General features: G+C 38.1%; 1 protein-coding gene across 1 annotated transcript; it reads left to right on the forward strand.

Moving 5' to 3' along the window:
* The first annotated feature begins 280 nt into the window (after positions 1-280).
* Positions 281-21,574, forward strand: LOC113954269 (regulator of G-protein signaling 13-like). Its single transcript, XM_027658361.1, is given in 9 exon segments — positions 281-345; positions 2,401-2,462; positions 4,327-4,434; positions 4,437-4,489; positions 6,297-6,430; positions 6,432-6,483; positions 20,468-20,559; positions 20,972-21,041; positions 21,554-21,574. Coding segments are annotated over 9 exon segments (657 nt in total).
* Positions 21,575-22,307: the final 733 nt, after the last annotated feature.

Genomic DNA, 22,307 nt, shown 5'->3' on the forward strand with positions numbered 1-22,307 from the left:
AAATTATTAACATTTCTATTCTTCCCTAAGAGATATTCACGGGACTGCTTAAAGATAATTTTTAATTTTTATTTTTTTTTAAGTTCTCATATATTACAAAAATATATTTTGGTCAAATGCTTCAGACATGACTCACACACAGAGATCAGATACATAAAATAAAAATACTGTTAGAACTGATTGCACTGCTATACGTACAGTGAATTTTAAGCTTTTATTTAAGAAGGCCACAACTGAGCATAGCAGATTCAAAACTCACACATTTTCCATGTTTAGAAGAATGAGTCCAAATATCTGTTGGTTTTGCAAGATATTCAGAGCAGAAGAAAATGAGGTCAGTTCTAAGTAGGTAAAGAGGAGAGTTATGTCCTGCAGTACATGCAGCTGAGTAAGAGATACAAAAACCTCAAAATTCACAGTGGAAGTTTTCTTTGTAAGCTTAAGGTCATGCAAAAGGGTGCAACATCTTCCCAACTGCCCCAGCTGACCACCCAGTGCCTCCTGGACAAGGACTTCTGGACCACAGTGTCGAGGGAAGCCACTCACAGTGGAGGGTGTACAATAAGCGAATTATAGCTCCCACAAGACACTACAATTTAAATTTTGGAGCTATAAAGCTGTAGTTATTTTTGTGGAATACTAATTTTTTTTTTCAGTGTAATACATATTCTTCAGCAAATTAAATCATGCTGCAGATCAGTGCAGCAAGACTCTTACTATCAGTACAACAGCTATTAAAGTTGCATTAATACAGCTCATAGCTCATGTTTATATTCCCTTGTTGTCTTTCTCATTTTCCCAATTTTTAAAGGAAAGTAAAAAGGTAAAAAGCTTTTCCTCTGTGTCAGCTGCCCCATTGGGCAGTGTTCTTGCTGCTTCACAGATAAATTGGAAAGACAAATAATCAGAAATGGAAATAAGGCAGCTCTACTGACGATGTTCAGTGAGACAGATCTGATTGTCACTCATTCTATATACAAGTGCCATTGCTGACAGAGGTGAAAAATTATCTGCGTCAGTAACAGTGAATATGACTCAGAAATAGCTCTTAAAGAGAAAAAAAGAAATTATTTAAAGGATTCTCACTCCCCACAACAACATACTTCATGAGTTTATGCAGAGAGAAGGATAATAGTTCATGAGAATGAAAAAAAAAAAACCAACTATTTTACTGGCCAGAGTTGCTAGAGAGTTATTGACACCACGGTTCAACAGTGGTAACATTTCTTTTGTTGTGTATTTCTTTGAAGAGGTCAGAATGATCAGGAAAGCCTGACAAAATCTGTGAGTCACAGCAAGTACTTTTTCCGAGAAAGATAATTATATCAAATTAAAAATAAATGGGTCATCACCAATTAAAAAAGGTACAAAGCTACTAATGGCTGTTCTGCAGCAGAAATCTACACAGCATTATGCAGCACTTGTAACAAATTTTAATTTAGATTTTTAAGAAGTGCTGTGTCAAAAAAAAGCTGTTGTCAGAATTATAGCTAACATGAAAACTAAATACTCAATGAGAATGGATCGTCCTCCAGGTTTGGTTGGTGCATAATCCCTTGTGCTTTCTTCTATTAATATAAGCATAAGAAGTTTTTCCAAGTTACCAGCACTGATGTCCTAAAACTGCAGTGCTTAAAAATCAGTTGGTGAAAATGGAGCTACGTGCACTCAAATGGAGCTACTGCCCTCAAACATTTGTTTTTCCTTAAATTGTTTAGTCTCTCACCTCACTACTTCCATGCTTTCCCAGAATCAGGCAGGAGACTCCTACAAGCTTATGGACTTATTGCTTAAGAATAGCAAACATAAAAGTAAAATCTGATTTTAGTCACCTCCAAGATCTGTCTAGATTAGTAATAATGTGTCATTCTGCATTGTAAACAGACTAGAGAGAGATGGAAAGTACCCTTGCAGCTAAGATTGCATCAGCCTTTCATTATTTACCTTATGTTTAGAGTTTATATTCATCTCTCAGCTGATAAGTCTGCTTAGATGTTAAAGGCCTTTAAATATTACAATAAGATCTTGTATCCTTGAAGACTCTGCTACTAAATACAAACTTCAGTATTCCCCAAACTCTGTGGGGATTCCTGTCCCGATGAAGTTGCTGTCTAGAAAGCTAGTAACTTCTTATGCTCCTCCTAAGCACAATTTAAATAGGTGAATGCCATTTCTAGAAGAATTATACGGGAACACCTTTAAATGGCAATATATCTGTTGCTGCAAAAAAATATTTGTGTCACCATAATGCACAAGATTTAGGACACAAAGTCCTTTTAAAGTGTAAGTTTCACACAGATCATACTTAAATTAGGGGACAGATTTTCAACAGTGTAATATATTTTTTTAATACTTTGAACTGCAGCTAATCCTGCAATAATGCTCTCCTTTTTTCTGAAGTGTGTCTTTGGAGGAAGTGCTACAGTGATCCCAGTCTTTTGAAAAGCTGGTAACAAGGAAATGTAAGTAATTGTGTGTTTGCATCTCAGATGGATTACTGAAAAAAAGTTCCCACAAAGCAAAAATCAACAACTCATGTTGTATAATATATGCTGCCTTATATGCAACTAATGAAAAACAACTGTATGTGACATGCTTAGCGTGCACTGCACTAAAAATAAATGTAGCATGTTGTAAATGATTTCCCAAACTTGCCATTTTTGCATTCACGTGTAATTCTTCTAAAGACATACAATGAGGGCAGGTTTATCTGCTATATCCTCACTTAGAGCACTGAATAGCAACCTATATTAGCAGAAAAGTGAAAGAAAATTTGACTTGGGAAGTCCCATGTATGGCAAAGGCACTGTACCTAATAGTACCTCTGTGCAGGGTGATGCCATGGAAGTTAACTCCTGTATTCAGATATGGGAAGAACTGTAGTTGCAGTAGCAATTCTGACCTTTCCCACCCCAGCCTCCCTCTGCCTCACAGAGGGCTCAGAGCTCTCCCACATTTCTCATATGGCCAGCAGTCTCAAACATCACTGCCTTTTTTTTTTTTAAATGTTGACGAAAATGTTACATCACAGCACAAGCTTCTAAAAATTATTCCTGAGGATCAACATTATTTTCAAACTACAGACAAACTACGAAGAGCAAGAAGATTAACAGACAGAACTTTTAACTATAAAGATTTTACCAGTAAAAGCCTTAACAGGAAACAAATTAGTATGTTATAGTTTGCAGGGAAAGCACAGGGAGAAACTCCACAAAAGAAAACATTTTGAAGAGACACAATCACAACAGAAGCAGCAGGCACGTGTGTGATCACCACTGCTGCCAGATGACAGACAGTGTTCAATGTCTTCAGAAATATGAAAGCCCAGAGCGCTGCACAAGTAGGAAAGCTTGCTTTAAATAAAACACTTGTATCTTCCAGCAGTACCCAGAACACTGCCCTTCTTAAAATGCCTCCTTCATTGTTCTTAGATGGCACTACTCGTTGAGTTTTAATTAACTTCAAAGCTTCAGGACATCAAGAAATGCAAAGGCGTGCTCATATAAAAAGACAGACACTAAAGCCAGTGGATTTGCAGCTCTTTATGAAAAGTGGGCAAAGTGTTTGCCTGTCTTGGATTTACTCTGAAAGCACATCTCATAATTGCAAGTACCATTTCCACTGTTGTGCCACCGAGTGAAGCCTCATAAATATTCTCCTAGGTAGAGGCATTTTAGCAACTCTGTCACCTAATTCTGTGCAAAGCAAGCCTAATGACGTGACATAACAAAAGGCAGCCTCAGAAACTTAATCTTTGCCAAGGTCCCACTAATTGTTCCTGTTAAACTCCATCACCAGGTGTTTCAAAGACATCCTCAGGTGCAGAACCACTTATTTGCCAAAGAAAGAATTATTTTAAATGTTTATATCATCAGGGAAAAAGTTATTTTCTTCTATTTTTACTAAGTGCTTTTCCCCCTAGATTCTTACAGCACAAAAAATGGTCTTGGTTTTTTACTCAGATCATGGTTATTTGTTAATACTTAGATATTTTCTGTAAAAACTTAGAACTGGAAATTAGGAATACTTTTAAGTCTTTGGATATTTTTTTCAGAGTCCAGAATGAACAAAGCTTTCCATGCTCTGTCCCTGTATACTGAAATGCCACTGAAGTTAAAGGGAGCACTGCACATGCAGGAAAATGCAATGTTGAAGAGTGGGGGTGAGATACGGTGATTAATTCCCCATTTGACATAATCTAATAATATTTATAGGTGTACAATCAAAAATTACAGTGCCTTGTAAATACCCCTATTGTCTCCAAAGGACTTTAAAGGTAATGCATATATACAGGTTATATAAATTTGGCTTCTAAAATATTTACAGATGGGCCTCTGATCTGCAAGACCTACTTCAAGACAGAACATAGCAATGAAAATTTAGAATTCTGGCTTGCTTCTGAAGCTTATAAGAACATGTTAGAGGAAAAGGATCTCCATGTGCCAGGAAGCTTTTTACGAGTTATATTCAACCCCAGGCTCCCAAGGAGGTGACAAAATATCATGAGCTCTCTATTTTCTCTTACAGAAGGGTCTGATGTGTCATGCAACAAAGAACAACATTAAATGCCTTGCACCTCTTGTATTAAAGGGAGTGAAAACTATTCATCCTCCCCAAACCTCTTTCCCAAATTTTAATACTTGACTCTACATCTTGTCTATAGGTAAATTTTTCAGCTATATCCACCAACAATACAAAAGGCACAAGTTCTTGGATCTGTCCTGTTTTCCTTAGCATTAGATCCAGGGGCCAAGAGATTTTGGATTATGGCACTGCAGCATATATATATTAGTCTGGTCTTTGAAAGAGTAAATATGCATGAACAATGTAAAAACTCTACCCTTTGTAAAATGGGCTAAAAGAAAGATTCCAGGACAGATAACCTTTTTTATTCCTGCTTCCAGCAGCACAAGGTTTAGGGAAAACAGAGCAGATTTGTATGTAAAATGTCTGATTTTTCTCCCCTGACAAGTGGCTATAGACAAAAGTCATTCCTGCTCAGTCAGTAATGCTCTATGACCTTTAATCATTCCTGTTTATTACTCTCCTTGCAAAAATAAGCCAGTACTGGCTTTTACTGCCACTGCTTTTGGCAGGCTGACATAACCAGAGAATCATGCTAGATTATTTTTTGGTTTATGTGTAACAATAAAGTTATTATAGAGGCTCAAAATGCAGCCCCCCTGCCAGCATTGAAGGACAAGCCAAACCCAAACCAGCTGGATTCCCAAATGTTGGCTGAGAGCAGTTGCTGCTTTAAATGGCTAAACCACTTGCACTAATCCAAAACTTTAAAATTTTAAAGTTCCCTCTTTTGGTTTTAAAGGCCAATTGGCAAGACAACGCATTCTTGTCCCCCTTTTCTTTTTTCTGATTTTATTTTTAGCATGAACAGCTATAGGAAACTCAGCAAGATATTTGCATTTGCAAAAGAGAAATGTCAGTTTTGCCAACCACAAATTAATTAATGAAAAGTCAGGGCTTAAATCAGGACATTTAAAAATAAGCTGTGCAATTTTTTTCTAAAATAGTGTGTAATTGAATCTTGCTATTGGTATCTGGTTTTTAGGTCTTCAGGACACACTGATTTCATATATTCACTATAAACAGAAAAACTAGGTACCACTCTAAAAAAACTAGATGCTCATGAGGATTTAAAACCAGTTTATATTCAGATTTCAGCAGCATATAAAAAGGTGCCACTCAAATGACTCCTCTGGAAGTGCAAGATCTCAACCCATGAAAGACATCAGCACTAACCAAATCTCCTCTCAACACTAACAGACAAAGTGAAGCTGAAAATAAACAATGTAATTCATCATGAGCTGATGGATTATCAAACATTTCCTTTTCCCTGGTGTATTTGCTGATCACTACACTCTTCTGCTGTTACACACCTGCAGAGCTTCAACTTATCTGCTACAAGCCATGGATTGCAGCAGAAAAATTCTAGAAATTAAAACTTTTCCTAAACAAGGTTTGTATACAGGCTCAGTTTTATCTATCTGAGAGATCAGAACAATTTTAGACATTGTTTTTCACTGGTAAGGTGCACCTTCACACACTTGGACTCATTAGAAATCAAAAGTCAGGCTTCCTCCTACAGAATCTAATCCTAGGTCTAGAAACAACTCTTAGCAAATGAAAGGTTTATTTTCAGTTCTGATTTTAGATTATAAAATACATAAAAAGATATAAACAGAAGGCATTCAATACAGATCCCCTGAATTCAATGATCCTTCCCCTTCCTTTGCACGTATTCAGAGATACCTTGGTGGTGTTGCTTTCTGTCTCAGATTAACATTGACAGTCCTGCAAGGAACAGGATCATAAGGAATATCCAAGAGCCAACACAATCCCGCCTTGATGAAGTACAGAGAATAGCTAACATGCACATGGAAAGAGATTCTTATCCATGATTTCTTGAATCAATCCTACCAAAAACTCAAACGCGGTCTTCAAACTAATGGCAACAATTCAATAGTAAATTAAAGAAATGGCTGAAAATTTAGAAAGGTTCTTCTGGTATGCAAGTCTTTCAGATTTTAAGCAGACAGGAGAAATCAGGCAATAGATGAATATTATTACTGATCCATTCAACTGTTCTGTTGATATTAGAATTCATGAGGCACTATCTTCCCCCTTCCTTCTAGAAATAACTACAAGGTTGATTTTGGGAGGTTGGTTTCCTGTCCCCCAAGTCCATTCCACACATCCCCTCCATCCCAGCTGGAAGAAGAGAGGGTCCTTTTCCCAAAATAGATTTATTGTTAACTGCTACAGATCTTTCTCCTACTTGATTGTTCTTTTGTGTTACCAGATGCAAGGCAATAACACTGTATTTCCTCAGATCATATGATTCATAAAACAGTAACTAATGGCAGCAGCAATAACAAATCACTGCTTTTATCATGTTCATTAGCAGCACTTGAACGAGCTCAGGTACACTTTTCCACTGGCACACAAAACTAAAAGGTTCACATTAATCATTCAAAGCTACTGTTGAAAAAGATAAAAAACTTAGAAATAGCTAAATTGGCAGAATTCTGTCTCTTCCCTTATTTATTTAAGAACAATAAAAACAAAATTAAAAAAATCGAGTAGGCAACTCCTCAAACATTAAATTTGGCAAGATTAAAATGCAGATTAATAAAACCACTACAGCAATTAACTGTATTCAACCCTGGAAACTGTTGACCTAGGGAGGCACCCAAGAAAACAACCATACTGAACAGATGGTCTGGGGGTTTATTGGGTTTTGTTTTTAGAAGAGCTGACAATTATATAATTTTTTCTTTGTAAATATGAGCCGTGTTGGCCTCCATTCTTGATAACAGCCTTGAAATTCATACTTTATTATTATACTGCTGTTTTCATGAGTTTTACATCCACTCTCTTGGTATATAGTTGGTAAGCATAGAATAAAAAATGCAGATTGCAGATCAGACCTATGAAACAAAGTAAAAATCTGCTTATAACCAGAGTCAATCAAACCAAAACTGTAAGAATAGCACAAGATAATATTTTCAGCGCAGATGGGTGGTGAGAACATACGTCTCTTCATTGTACAATCAACAGACTTCAGAGAATAAGTTGTGAGGAGGTTTTTCTCTCAAGTTCTCTCAATCAATTTTGTACTTCCATTTTAACTCTAAATATTTCTACTTTTAAGTCCCAAAAAATAAATGGCAGGCAGTCTCACTTTAAGTGTAGCAACGAACAATTGTACAGAACTTGGTACTGTAGACAACAGATTTAAACAAACTGCGAGCAGAAATGTTTATCACCAATTACAGGGCAGATGAGAATGTTTGGGACCTTGCAACCTCAGAGGAAAGGGAAATGACTGCAACATTTCCAAATATTACCAAATGTACAGTACTGTTGCAATCACAGGACCCTTCAGAAAATGACGTTTGGTCTAATGTTCGCTAAACAGTGGGAAGAGTGCAATGCAAAAAGTCTTCCAAAAAGAACATTTTGCTGCACATTCCAGTGAGCTGGAATCCATGGCTACAGATCAGAGCTGTTTCTTGGCTAAGACTGCGTCCTAACACAGGCTTACCTACAGTCTCCTACAAAAAAGCTTCACAGAGGTGGTAATATGGTAACCTCTCCCAGCAGAATTACCCATTTAATAATTTATCAGTAGCACAGTCTTAAGGTGCTTTGATATCAAAATATTAAATTTCAAGCACTAAAACATTTTAGAAAACCAAACTTTTAAAAATTCAAATATAAAATAGCAGACCCATCTCAGGGTCTGATTAGAATACACAAATGATTCTTTTTCTTTTTTTTAGATTAAAAAGAAAAAAGATACAGGTGAAGTAATGTAGAAAGAAAGATAAAGAAACATAAGAGGAGCAAATTATGTCTTCAGGAAGCTAATCATGTAGCTGAGCACTCTTTTAGATGTTATACATCATAAGTGTGCAGACTCCAAGAACTAGGAATTCTCATGACACTAGAAATAAGATCTCAGCCACCGCAGCCAAATTGTGCAATTGGTTCTTCAGAAAGGAATGTAAATTAGAAAGAGCATCATATTATGGATTCCAGGCGTGTCTTCCCATTGACTTTCATGTGTCTGCGCGTCTTTACAGGAACAGTGACACGGAATGGGACATCATGAAGTGCACTGCAGACAGCCAGCATCATGGACATACAGATTCTGTCTTGACTCAGCTACATAAACACTTTATAGCACATTGTGCCCCTTGGGATATCTAAGGCTTCTCCTACGACTAGTTGGTCTGACACTGCCCATTCCCTGCTGGTAAGTGGATGCCAGAGATCCTAGAGCATCTCAGTAGGATTAGATGCCTGTGTTTACACAACTCAAGCCCGATTTCTTCACTATATTAGCTAATGGTTTCACATTTATTAGACTTTACCCACCTCTGCCATCTTAAATCATTTACTGAAGAACTGTTTCACCTATAAATGTATTTGCTCTCCAAAACTGCCATGGCAGTTATCTCAAGTGTCCTGTACCTCAGATTTTGCTCAACTCAAATTATAAGGCAACTATCCAGGGACTAAGAGCAGCTCCTTACTGCAAGGACATGTACCTCACACAACTGGGAAATGGGATAGGTCTCGTCTGAGAAGTTTACCCAACTAGGGGTTTTTAACCATGTCAAACCTCCACTGATGAGTCCCAGTCCACCTTCCCACCCATAGCTCTCCAGTGCTATTTCCTCTTTCTGCATTTCTACATTAGGTGCACAAATCTGAGGACGGGGGGAAAATCCCAAGGCTTTACAGTAAAAGGGCAGGAAAACAGGGCTGCAGTTCCTCTTCCACAAACCCATCCCCCTGTAAGTCACAGTTACAGGATCCTCTAGATCCACAGCCCGCACTTCTTAGTGGGAAACAACTCAGAAGCCAAAACCTAAAATTCGTAGCAAAGACTGTATGTAAGCGTTGCCTTCCTGCCCAGCTGCGAAGAGCAGTAGCTTTGTAACAGTGGTAAGAGTGCTCTGCCAGGCTGGTGACAAGTCTTAAGGTGTCATGTGACACCACAGCTGGCAGATAGCATTTCATAAGCACTGAAAGTGCCAATAATCAGAAATGACAGATTGTCACTATATTTGCTCAGTTCTGAAGGAACATGGTATTCATCTAAGGACAGAATTAATTTGTTACCTCTTTGTTGTCCTGGCTTGTCTGTCTCACTAGTCTCCCACTGCTAAGTCAAAACTTGCCCAGAACATCCATCCTTAAGGTTGTTGCTACACATAGCACCAGTCAAGGCAAATAGTTTTTTCTCTCACACTCCTTATCTGCAAATGGTGATTCCCGTAATCACCTCAGAAACAACAGGTGAGTAAATAAGAACAAGAATTTACCCCCCACCCCGCCTTGAAGAAGTGGTTACACAATTATTTCACGGAGGTATTTCCTTACTACCATGACATGACCTGCTTTGCTTTTGGTTAGATAAAAAGAGTACAGGACTGTAACTTTACTTGCATAAAAACACAGGGAAAGAACTCTCAAAAGTTCTAAGAGCAGTTTTCAGACACTTGAAATTATAAAGATTTATCATTCACAACACATGACCCAGTCAGTTATTTGTGAGTCATTCAGTACCATGGCAGAGTACATCAATTCTCAACAGTAGTAGTCAGCAATACTTTCTATTAATTACTCTCTACCAATGAATACCTACTTATTTTTTAATATCATAATTCAAAAAGTCCACAATCAATGAAAAAATTCAAAAGGAAGAAATATTTAGTCTGTGAATCATTACCCCCGTTCCTTCACTCAATTTTGTCTGTTGCTGACATAATCTCATAACAACGAAAGATTTTATAATTAATACATGTAATCTCATTTCAGTTCAGATACCAACGCATAAATTACATGTTTATTCCTCATTATCTTCTTTCCTCTGTCCCTACTTTTCATTTTAGCTGTATTTTTGCAACAGTTCCTGCTGATGGACACCCTGCTCTTGCTTTCTAGAACATATTTTCCTTTATATATCTGTCTCAGCAGTTCTACAAATTCCTTCCCTTTCAATCTGACTCCCCTTTCTTTTTACATGCAGGGTTGTTTTTTTTTTTTTTAAGCATATTTAACACTCATATATTTCAGCATATTTTAGAGGGTTTGGTGTTTGTTTTAAATAATGTAAGGTTTTACTACATTGGTTCCAGATCAGCATCTATCACTTCCAGCCCTTTTGGACAAGCTCATACTCTCTCAGGAGTTACCTTGATGCTACTTTAAAGAGACCTCTCTCCACTCTACCCATACTGAGCCTTCCAGAACGCTCTCCAGCATCACCACATTCTCTTCATAATCAGCCCAGATAACATGTCCAAAGCAACAGCAATACTTCCGTGCACAAAAAAGCCCTTCCAGAAGTGCTGCTCACGGACTTTCCTGCAGTCCCACTTAAACCACAGCAAGGTATAACTATGGCAGCTCCCTGCTGCTCAGAGAGAGTGCTGCCCATCCAGCACTCCCTTGATTGACTCAGAGGTTTCCTCACAAGGATTAATTACAAGACTGAAATGATGAATAGGACATTATCAAATATAATTCCAGAATACAAACACTGCAACTGACCAAATTACAAGGGGGAGATTCCAGTTTAACTTTTATTGCTACTACTTCAGCATGGCAAGATAAAATTGCTCAGAGGATAAAAAGCCTGTATTGTCTTTACAATTGTAGTACACTGGATGAACAGTTCACTGACATTTAAAACCAGATAGTTTTACATCTCTAAGTATTGAAGAGTGGGTGAAATCTACATCTAGTGTCAATTATAGAAGTGATAAGTTGCAAAACAAGTTACCAAGATAATAATGTTCTGCCTAGCTCTGCTTCTCTAATAAACTTGTAAAAGGTATAGCATTACAAAAACTTTTTCAGCATGATCAGAAATGAGATCAAACAGTGAAGATTAAATCTAGCAAATAAATTACCTGTTTTAACAGGTAAAAGTTTAACAGAATATGCTGATAATTTTGCCTCCAGTAGCTTAATTTGGACTTACTGATTGTTGTGCAGTGATACATGAAGCTAATTGTCCAAATAATTCAGATAGTTCTTCTTACAGTTTTTGAAAAGAATTCTTCCAGTTTCTGTATCTACACTGGGCCTGACAGCCATTTTGGTGATAAAAATAGCTTTTCTACCCAGCATCTAGTAGTTTGAAAGTGAAGTCAGTAAGCTGGAGTATATCTACAGCACCAGTAGAAAGGTGTTATCTACTCCACCTGCACTTCACATCAACAGAAGAAAGACAATTTCCAGTGCCAAGAGCTACCCAACCCCACTAGCTAAAGTTTAGAACCATTGCTGAGAAACTGTTTTGACAAAAGCACATCTCATGACTCTGAGGCAGTTAGACTCTAACAGTGATGTAACTTGGAAGGATTTCTGGACAGAGAGGACCAGGTTGTCATATATTTACATTATGTTAATGCTGGGAGTCCTTATGGAAAGCCCTAGGGTGTTAGCACAGCAGAAAGAAGTCTGGGAGAGGGCCAGCTCACCTCAACCTGACCTTGTCCCCTCCACATCCCTATTTGGCCATGGTCCACACCCTTAGACAGCACACTGCCAGCCAGGACAAGCACTTGGGAAGAGTCCCTGGAGGTATCCCAGGAGTAACCTGCAGACAACTCAATGTGTCACCATCAGCACAGGCTCTGCTGGGGCTCCTTTACCTGCTACAACCAGCCAGATAAACATTGCACCCAATAAAGAGGGCAACCTCACAAGGGTCGTACTTTGTGTCATCCATCAGCTACAGAAGTGTTTTAGGGGTTATTACCCTGCAGGTAATGGTAATTTTTAAGTGTTCAAGGAAACAGCGTTAAAAACTGAGTCATATGAATAAAACTCAGCTTTTTATTAAGATAGATTCTTTTAAAATTTCAAACTAAAAGCAGAATATCCACATTACCACATCAAACCATCTTAAATTACAGCTTCTATTTCAGTAAGCGTGCATAATTCTGTATTTTTATATTAGAAAAGTATTTTTAATACACACAGCTTAAAAATCCACAAAACAATCAGTCATTATCATTTAGTTTCAGAGGCATTTAGAGAAGCAAACTGCACCAAACATGCAAACATAAATCAGAAACTAAGAGTTTCAACCAGACTTTTCTCATTCCATTTTATTTGACTTTTTCATTTAAAAACACAATTAACATGTGTCCAACAGGCTTCAGAAGGCAGAATGTTTTAATCAGGACACCACCCCTGCAAGACCAGAAATAAGAAGTAAGAAAGCAGAGAAACAAAAACTATAAAAAGACTCTGGCTTCCCATTTAGCCTAACACAACTTTCTCAAACCCTCACAAATAATTTAAAGTCTACCACACATGGAGGAGATTAGAAGCTTTCTTTTCCCTCCAAACTTGTGCACAGTCCATTCCTGCAAATGCACCAGCATGCATTGCACCAGTAAGATCTAAGGCTGATCATATTTAGTCCAGATGTGCAATAATATTACTGAAGCAATGAAAAAAGTATTTACGACCAATGTTGTAAAGGGGACAATTTGGATCCAATGGGAAATACCATTATAGAAACTCAACATTCCTTTGGTGCTCAATGAATTAAAATGGGTTTTGGTCAGTTTTCCACTGTTGCTATTTTTATTTTGTTTAGAGCTCTCTTTTTCTCCTTTTTTTTCCGTTGGCCAAACAGCTCTGTTGATAGATGTACAAAGCAGACCTGCCTGGACAGGCATAGCAGAGCCTTTTCTTATGTGATAAAGAAAATATGGTCCTCAAACACATTCAGCAAACTGAAATTGTTACTGCTTCTCATCTAGAGAGCTCTGTCAGGAAACAATTGCATGGTTACATTTGCCATTTAAATTCAGCTGCCTACCATTAACCTTTTTAATGAAAGATTTGAAAAGAATTTACATGAGCAAATGATTAAAGTGTATGACAATTAATAAGTGGTAAAGCTCACTGAGACAAAAAGCACAACACGTACTCTGCTTTACTGCAGTGTGACAAATGAGATGGCAGATACAACCACACTATCCAGTGCAGAATTAATCCCAGATGGATTCTCAGATACGTGAAGAAACAAGAAGTGCAGTGTCACAAAAGGGATCAACCAAAAAAGAACAAAAGAAACAAGCAGGAAGAAGTACTTCAAAAGCAAAAGATAAGGTGAATAACTCAAAGTAGAGCAATTTATGTTTTTATGTAATTTATATATTACATAAATTTTATAACATATCTGTATTTTATTTGTGTATCAGTCCTGCACTGGTCCTGATCCATAATGATCAGGAAAGATGGTCAACAAAAAGTTGCACCTGGACATGGATTAGGGGAGCAAAAGGATTTCTCTGTGATAAAGAAGCAAGATTTCTCACTTGTGAAGGAAGCTGCTCAAACAGAAGAGCATTTAGGGAAAAGTTCAGGAAAGGTGCAAGCTGTAGCCTTTTACACACCTCCTTTCAACCCTCCCCAAAACCACATTGATTTCAACATGTAAAAAGCACCCATTATGTCACTCAGTCACTTTAATATTAAGTTCAGTTGAAACCAGTTCCAGTCAGCATTGCTGTTCTGCCAAAACTGCCCAGAGAGAAGGGAATGCCAGCAACTGGATACAGATCACGTTTTCTGTCATGTAGCTGTAGTTGTTATGCTTCCCTACATTTCCAATTCGTGCTTTTGGAAGTAATGCTACTGTGAGACATGTTTGAAAGTCCCCAAAGACATCTGAAAGGTCTCATCAGCTCTCAGCGAGAAAGTAGTTCCTCCATGCTGCTTAAACCAGTGCTACAGTTGTCATTGCAGTTCCCAGGGAATGTGTGGTTAATCTTACACAAACACAAAAATTAACCAGACTCCCAAAATGAGTAAGCTCACCAACAGCCTTAACAAAAGTCATAGCCTTTTTGGTGTGTAAAAATATGTTGTGAGCTTAGATAAACAGTTATTTGTTTCTTGAACTATTATTTGTTTCTGTACTTGTTTTGATTCACTTTTCTTGTTCCTTATTAAAGATCACATTTAAAAATATGCAGGCCTGACTTCCTTGTTTAACTACAACTCCCCAGTTCAGTTCCTAGGTCCAGCATCTTCCATGGGAGAAGTTTTACTTCAAGCGTAATGGAATCTTTACAACCATACCACATCTGCACAACCTGCTGCTGTAACCCTTCTTCCAACTCTTGTTAGTAATATACCATACTAAAGCAACAAAATAACTCTATCTAATGACAGATTATGTCAAAGCACTCCTAGAACTCTGTCCAGAATGGAAATGTGTAATAGGTACTGTTTGTGGAGAAGAAAAAAAGAAAATCAAAATAAAAAACCCCATCAAGCCCATGCACTTCCTTTACCTTTCAAAGTCTTACTGCATCAGCTTCTCCCTCCACCAGGACATTCTTGAGGACTCAGGGGGAGGTTTTCGTTTTCTGTTTGGATTTTTCTACTCCCCACCATTAGAAGCATCAGGCTTCACAAAAAGTCCTGAATAGTCCAGTTAATTCAAGCGGATTTATATTGATTAGTTGTTGTGCAGACTCTTTAGATCCTCAAACAAGCAGTCACATGCTTTGCCTTAATTTTCTTAAGTTACTTTTACCCACTTTAAGACAAATATGATAACTTATACGGTGGTCGTGCTCAAATTTCGAGAGATCACTTATTCCTGTCCTGCAGTTTTGCAGAGTAATGCAGCTTTATCTGCTGCTACAACTATGTAGCATATAAGAAGGTCTCAGCATGCTAAGATGATGCTACTGCTGATTATAGATATTAACTATCAGTCTTTAAAGAGATAGGCCTTGTTACAAAGACTGATTTTTAATGTCCAATTTTTATATATATGTACTATACAGTGACCACACAAGTATTTACATTAAGCAAGAAAAGCATGGGGAGTGGTCTGCATTTGTTACAACTACACAATATTCTGTATGGCAGAAGACTTCAAATATTACAGGAGTGTTTGATGTCTCTGCTTTTAATTGAAGCAGGAGGACTGTGCAGGGCTCAGTTAATGACCCAAGCCAAAAGAGTTTGGAGATACTCTTCAGGAAATCATCTAATTCTTAGACTTGCCCATCATCCATTCATAAACTCACACTGAAGACCTAAAATCTGTTAAACCTCAACAACTTCCTTATAAAAATTCTTTCCCATAATTGATAAGGGACTCCTAGAACTCACTTATAAGCTGATAATTTTTTTTGTCTCATTCCAATTTAAACAGTACTACCGTCACTAGCTACACTTGTCCTTGGCCTTGTCACAGCTTAGTCCATAAAAGGCAGTCAGACCTACCTGTTTAGAGTGAAATTTATGTTTACTTCCACTTTGTGAAGATTGCAGTTAGTTTGTTTAAGAAGAGGAAGGTGATGTAGCTAAGAGCTGACATTACCAAAACTGGAAGAGGTACATGCACATTGCAGAACTCTCAGTGGCCAATCAAGCAGCTCATGCAGTTCTAGCATACTAATATATACTAAGATGTGTCACTTATGTTCTCTTTTAGTAATTCCTTAAAAAGATGCTGCTATCAGGGGTGCAGATTATTTTTGCTTTCCCACTACTGTAAGCAACGCAACTCTGAATAAGGTTTCTTCAGAGACTTCTGCATTCTGGAAACTTGCCAGCTATTACTCATATATAGATGAATTAGTACTGATATATATGCTGCAAAAGAAGGAAAAAAAACCCCCTTAAGTTCAAACATGAAATAAAATAAGCTAAATAAAAGTCCAAGCAGTGGTGTGTCTAAATAGCATGCCAATAAAACTTTATATGAACACAAGCTGGAATTCTGCCACTCCATAAAGTATTAATACGTTTCCTTGGCTTTCTAAAGACATTGAAAAATCATACAGAAAACGTCAGCATCAAAAAGAAATAACACCCTCAATGATGAGCAATTTAGGGCCACATATCTCAAGGGAGGAACCTGGAAGTGAACTTTTCAAGATTCACATGCAAGTTCTTTAGATGTTTAGGGTCTTTTTTATGTGACCATTATCATTCTCGTTAGGATCACTTGTCAATTGAGCATTGTGTGGATTTTTCTTCCAATTATTATTTGCATGACAGTTGTGCCTATTCCCTCCCCATGCAGATATATCATGTTTCTGACCTGGCTGTTCCAGCCCTTCTCACCTGGTCAGCGCTACTGCGAACACTGAGAGCAAAGGTGAATTCCCAACTCCTCTGAGCACTCAAACCACTGACTGCTTGCTTTCCTAAGTGTTCAAATTATCAAATACAAAAACCAGCTTGCTCCATCATCATATGGGAAAGTATATTTAGGGCCTGAAATGAAACCTCCAATCCTGGTCCATCCCATCCGACATTGCCGGTAAAAAGGAGGAGGAAAAAAACACATTTAAATTACCTGAAAATTAGCCATCAGGTTTCACTATTGTCTGATTACATGCTGGGTAGAGAAGTTCTGCAACTTTCATGAGTTTGTTTGCTGCTCAAAACTTCTCCACAAGCGTCTTATACCTAGGTATTTTGGAATATTAATTACCCACTGAGCCCTTCATTCAATAACAATAGATATTGGAGACCCTGATAAGATTGGAGTGAAGGTACAGTTCAACAGATCACAGAGCCAGCAAGTTTAGACTCAGTAGGAAACTAGCGTACAAAAGAGGAAGAAAAATCCAATTAATTATCCTTTGAAAGGTCACTTCTCTTACTCCAGTGAAAAGAGACAACACAAACAAGAGTACACTGTCTCCTTAGCACTAACAAAACATAGTCTTAAAGGACAGATGCAACCCCAAGGCTTGGCAAGGAGCCTAAAAGCACATTTCTTTCCTGATAACAGTCTTGGAGGTATTTTCAGAAGTAATCCTTTCATTTTCAGAGGTTAAATGTCTTCTGTAAAGCACACAAGCTTAGAAGTAGCCAAACGTAAGATAATACCTTCCACCACCACAATTTTCTCGTTATGACTTAAAGAGAGGCATTTAAACATCACTTTAAAACATATATAAAACTCAGGGTTCTGTTTTGGCAAAAGTTGTTGCCACCAAACAATTCTCATCTGAGGAATTCCCACTCCACAACTGTCTGCATAATCAATCACTCTTGTGTTGTTCACAGAACGCAGGGACAGCCAAAACCCAGTCAGTATCTGCTCTGTAAAAGTAAAAGCATTCCTTATCAGCCTCTCCACCCATTGCTGGTTTGTGTCAGTAAACATGGTGGACTTTTACAAAATATTTTAAATGTTTCACTTTTCTTCTCATCTTCCATCCTTGGCTCTATATGTGTGCACAAATACTGTAGTTTTGGGCAAGAAGGTTAAACTTCACTGCACTGTTATCAAAGCTCTCCTGCTTCATGCAGAGGTCTGAAAGAGCATTTTTTCCACATTGAACTGTGCAGTGGTGCTTGATAGCACCTCCTGAGAAATGTTCTGATACCACAGGTTTGGGACTTGACACATTTGATCAAAAGTTTCCCAGGAACAAAAAGTAGCAAAAGGTAGGTGGCCTCTGGTGTCAGCTGGAATAAGTTGTAATGAGTAAGAGGAGTAGGTCTGCTGAGTAAGATTATGTCAGTTTTAGTTTGTAACTTCTCAGAATAAAGTGGTTTATGCAGTGTTCCAGGAATATTACCAAATAACTTCAGTGTATGGGGGTGACTCAGTGTGCTGGTGAAACAGAATAATAGTTCAAAGGAACAAAACCAAGGAAGTCAGAGTTTCATGCAGCTGGAAAACTCAGTCACTTAACACTTGGCAAGTTGTCAAAGTACTAAATGGCAATATATCCTCAAATAAATTAAAATTTCATAGTGTTGTCTCAACAATCTAAGAAAGAAAGTGTGACTAGAATAAAGCAGGTGTTTCAGTTAATTTCTTACAACACACTAGTTCCAAAGCTGTGGTCTATTAGGCAAAAATCCAAGACCCAGATGTAGTCCGACACAGATCAAGTAGTATTAGCATCAGACAAATAAACTCTGCTTTGTAAATACTGACTTTTCTGTAGTTTCCAGAGAAATCAGCTTTTCCAAAATCATATAAAATACACATTGCTCAGGACACTGGGAGTGGTCGAGGCTCTTACTGTGCTTAGTTTCAGCTGCATGATTTCCAGGGCTCACCCCCAGCCTGAAGGAAACACCTCCTATTTCATCCATGCTTGCTGACAGAGGTGAGCTCTGCAATCACCATGTCAGTGTCAGAAAGACTTCTTCTGTACGCACAAACTCTCCAGGTAACTTTATGAGATGCAATCCCTAATAGCCAAGTCTCAGTAGGAAAGCATTAGAAAAGACTTAACCAATGTTAATTGAGGCTGAGTGCAGGCTAGGAATCACATCCATCCATTTTGGATGCCCATTTGTGTTTTTAGGAGCCACGCCAGTCCTTTCTGTGCTCATCCAAAGGCAAAAGTAAATGTCTTAAGTCCTCACAATATACAGCTTTAGGTCATGCCACAGTGGGTCTCCACATCCAAACAAAACCTGTTTGAAATGATGACTAGTTCAGCACCCTCAGCTGCTGTATGGAAGAAAGAGCTCCTGTTAAATGTGGTTACATAAAGCTGCGCAGCAGTGGCCAACCAGCAGTCTGCTTTAGACAGACCTCTTGAAAACAAATGGAAGACATTGGGTTTTCAAGCCACCTCAGTGTCGAGGCAATAGGTTTTAGTAGTGTTTTTCTCTCAACTCTGGAAAAGAATTTCGCCACAAGAGCTAAGACATCTTTGCCAGAAGCAGCTCAGATACCACTGATTTTTATCAGAACTTAAAAGACTAGTCGAATTATCATTTTCTTCTTTCACTGAAAGTTCCTGACAAGTTCTGACAAGGAGAGAATATTAATACACAAAGTGCCTGTATCCAGGGCAACTGAAAGGTTCAGCTGAGCAAAGACTATAATTTCTGATAAGAATGCAAGTATGCAACTAAGACATCCATATTCATTTTGCTTTTACTTCGTGGATTTGTTTACGCCAGAGAAGTAGAGTAACACAGGAAACCAAACTTACTGTACTTGTTCTTATAAGCTTATTAGCAGGAGTAGACACCAAGCAGGGAAGAAAAGGCAAGAAATTTGAAGCTCACCAGCTACATCTTTAACTGTCTCATACCACCAAGTGATATTTGCTATCAGTAAAATGTTCCATTCCTTATCATACGGATCTGCTGAATGGTTTTATGCCAAGTTTCAAATCCTTCGTGTCATTAAGTACCCATAAATGGGAAAAAAGAGCACCATTACCACATGGAATCATCACACTCATTTAGAAAGTAATTAATCCAGCAGCACAGATCAGATTAGATTATAACTGAAATAAATCCATCCTTGTGTTTAAGTGCACAAGTTTAAAGCCAGGCCTATCGAAGTTCAAGGATCCTCAGCTGCAGGTTCAAATGAGATGTAAAGATGGCCTGAGTCATTTCCTCATCATGCACAGCTCACCACTGTGCTGTTCTCTGTCTTCTCTATCAGATAGGGGCCAAAACCCTACTCAAAAGCAACTGACAGCAAGTTATTTACATCAGGAGCAAACTGTGCATTTCCAGGCAGTCCTGTGTGAATTACAATACTTGGAACAGAAAAACCAACAACAAAAGGTGAAATGGGCAACATGTACTTGCCACTGTAATTAGAATAGAGAAATTAAAATACTTGCCTACTGTGCAAATAAAGGATCACGGCAAACAGCATTGCTTCTGGTACCCAGCAGGTGGGTTTTTTTCCTTTTTTCTTTTCTCCTTTTTTGTTTGTTTAAATAAAGCATTCTGTTTATTCATTCTTCCATCTTTCAGTAGACCCATGAATGTCCCCAGTCAGTGAGGCATACTTCCTCCCAGGATACTTGGAAAGAGTACATCACATGTAGAGAACTCCCACTGTCACAAACATTTATTTAGTGGTGTGTTCAAAAGACCATCCATGTGATCTCTCTCAGGTTTTCTGTTTGGCTTTTTTTTTTTGTCTCTCCTGAAGCCTGGACTACAGGAGAAGAGCACTTGCTACCCGGTGAGATGTAACAGGCTTGCCCATACAGAAAACCTGTTATCAGGGAAAGGAGCCAGAAGGTGACGGCAGGCAAACAAAAGGGAAGCTTCTACAATAAGATGTAAAATAGTACAGGAGTGACAATGTAAAAATCACCCCCCATGCTCCACCAACATTGTGACCTCAGGAAAAACTTCTGCTGTGGAAGATTTTGCCACCTTTCCCAGTGCAACAGGTCCCATCAGCACAGCTGCCTCCCTTCAGCTCACGGCCCTGACCCTGCTGACAGACAGCCACCGTACCTTCCCCTTCCCAGAAACACCCCCAGGAGGAACAAGAGTTGGGAAAGGCAGGCCCTTTGCTGCTCTGCCCAACCTACAATGTGTGCAAGACATCAAATCCACAGTAAAATTGAAATAAGGCAAGAGTTGGGTTTGCCCTTCCCCCAGTCAATTGATTTTGGTTAAATTTTAAACCACGTTTTCTTTCTAGGTTCCAAAAAGAAAGACTGGAAAAACATATTTTGGAAGATATATTAGCAAAGGAAGATTTGTTTGAAAAGGTGAGTGATCCCATTCAGAAAAACATAATTAAGAGATAGATAGGTTTGAGCCACCTTGCCCCAGCACATGGTACTAACAGCCACTAATGATCTAAACTCTTCCAGAGTCCTTGCAGATTAAGGATATTTTGGTTTTATGTTGTAAATAAAGAAATCAAAGGCAGATCATGAGACAACCTTTGCACAAAGTCACACACACGAGACAGAATGGGAATATCAAGCCTGATCTCCAACATAACATTAAATGAAAAAATTAGCTTCCCATTAGCCTGGTCCTGACCAGCAAAGCTGTACTGAGTTCAGACCACAGAGATCTGGCCAAATTTAACACACAAAAATCCCACACGCCAAGTACACAAACACATAACTTGCTCCAGCTTACCAACATCACTTTTCTGTCTTCCTATGCCAGAAGTACAAAATAGTTTAGAACAGACTGTTCGAATTTGCTTGTAAACTTATAACTAGAACATTAATTCTCTGTCACTTTTTTGCCCTGTTTTTCTTTTCAGATACTGTCTCCTGCAACATAGTAGCAATATTTCAAAAACCATAATTATGCAAAACCCTAATAAAACAAGAGCCAAATTACCTCAAGGAAGGTTAGCAAGGAGGAGCAATTGATTAAGCCCAGCTAGGTTTCTATGATGTAAAACAAATACATAACCTCCTATTGTATACATTTGCAGTATCAAAAAATATTTATTCTACACCCACTTTCTGTAACTTTTTCCAAGAGAATATTTCAGATGAAAGTAAGGAAACATGCTCCGACATCAGTTTTCTTCAAGAAAAAAAGCATACAGTGGTAATTTCAGCATTTTTGTTGGTGATTTTTCATTACTAAAAGCCCTCACACTTCTAAATAGTACACTCCAGTGACTTTTTTTAACCCTTTAATCTGTAAAAGGATCTTTAAAGTCATCCACAGCCTAATTTTGATGCAAGAAAACATTTCACGTAACCTGCTCTCTTTTCTTTCTCCCTCTCCTTCGTTATGGCTACAAAACAAAAACATTAAACAAGAAAGAAATAAAACACTAGAGTTTCTAAAGAACATATAACAGGGTTTGCACAAATTTTCAGGCAGTACCCTTTTTGTATAAATGTGACTTATTTCAGTGGAAAACCTGACTAACTTGTTGTGATGCACAAATTTGAAGACAATCAAACCCGGAAAGCAGAGATGCAAATATAAGAAGCAGGTATAGTAATGGAATTCTTCACAAAGGCAGATGCTCCTATAACTAGATTAGGTAAAGTATT

The sequence above is a fragment of the Corapipo altera genome, unplaced genomic scaffold (assembly GCF_003945725.1).
Source record: "Corapipo altera isolate COAL_440 unplaced genomic scaffold, ASM394572v1 79, whole genome shotgun sequence".
In the NCBI taxonomy this organism is placed as follows: Eukaryota; Metazoa; Chordata; class Aves; order Passeriformes; family Pipridae; genus Corapipo; species Corapipo altera.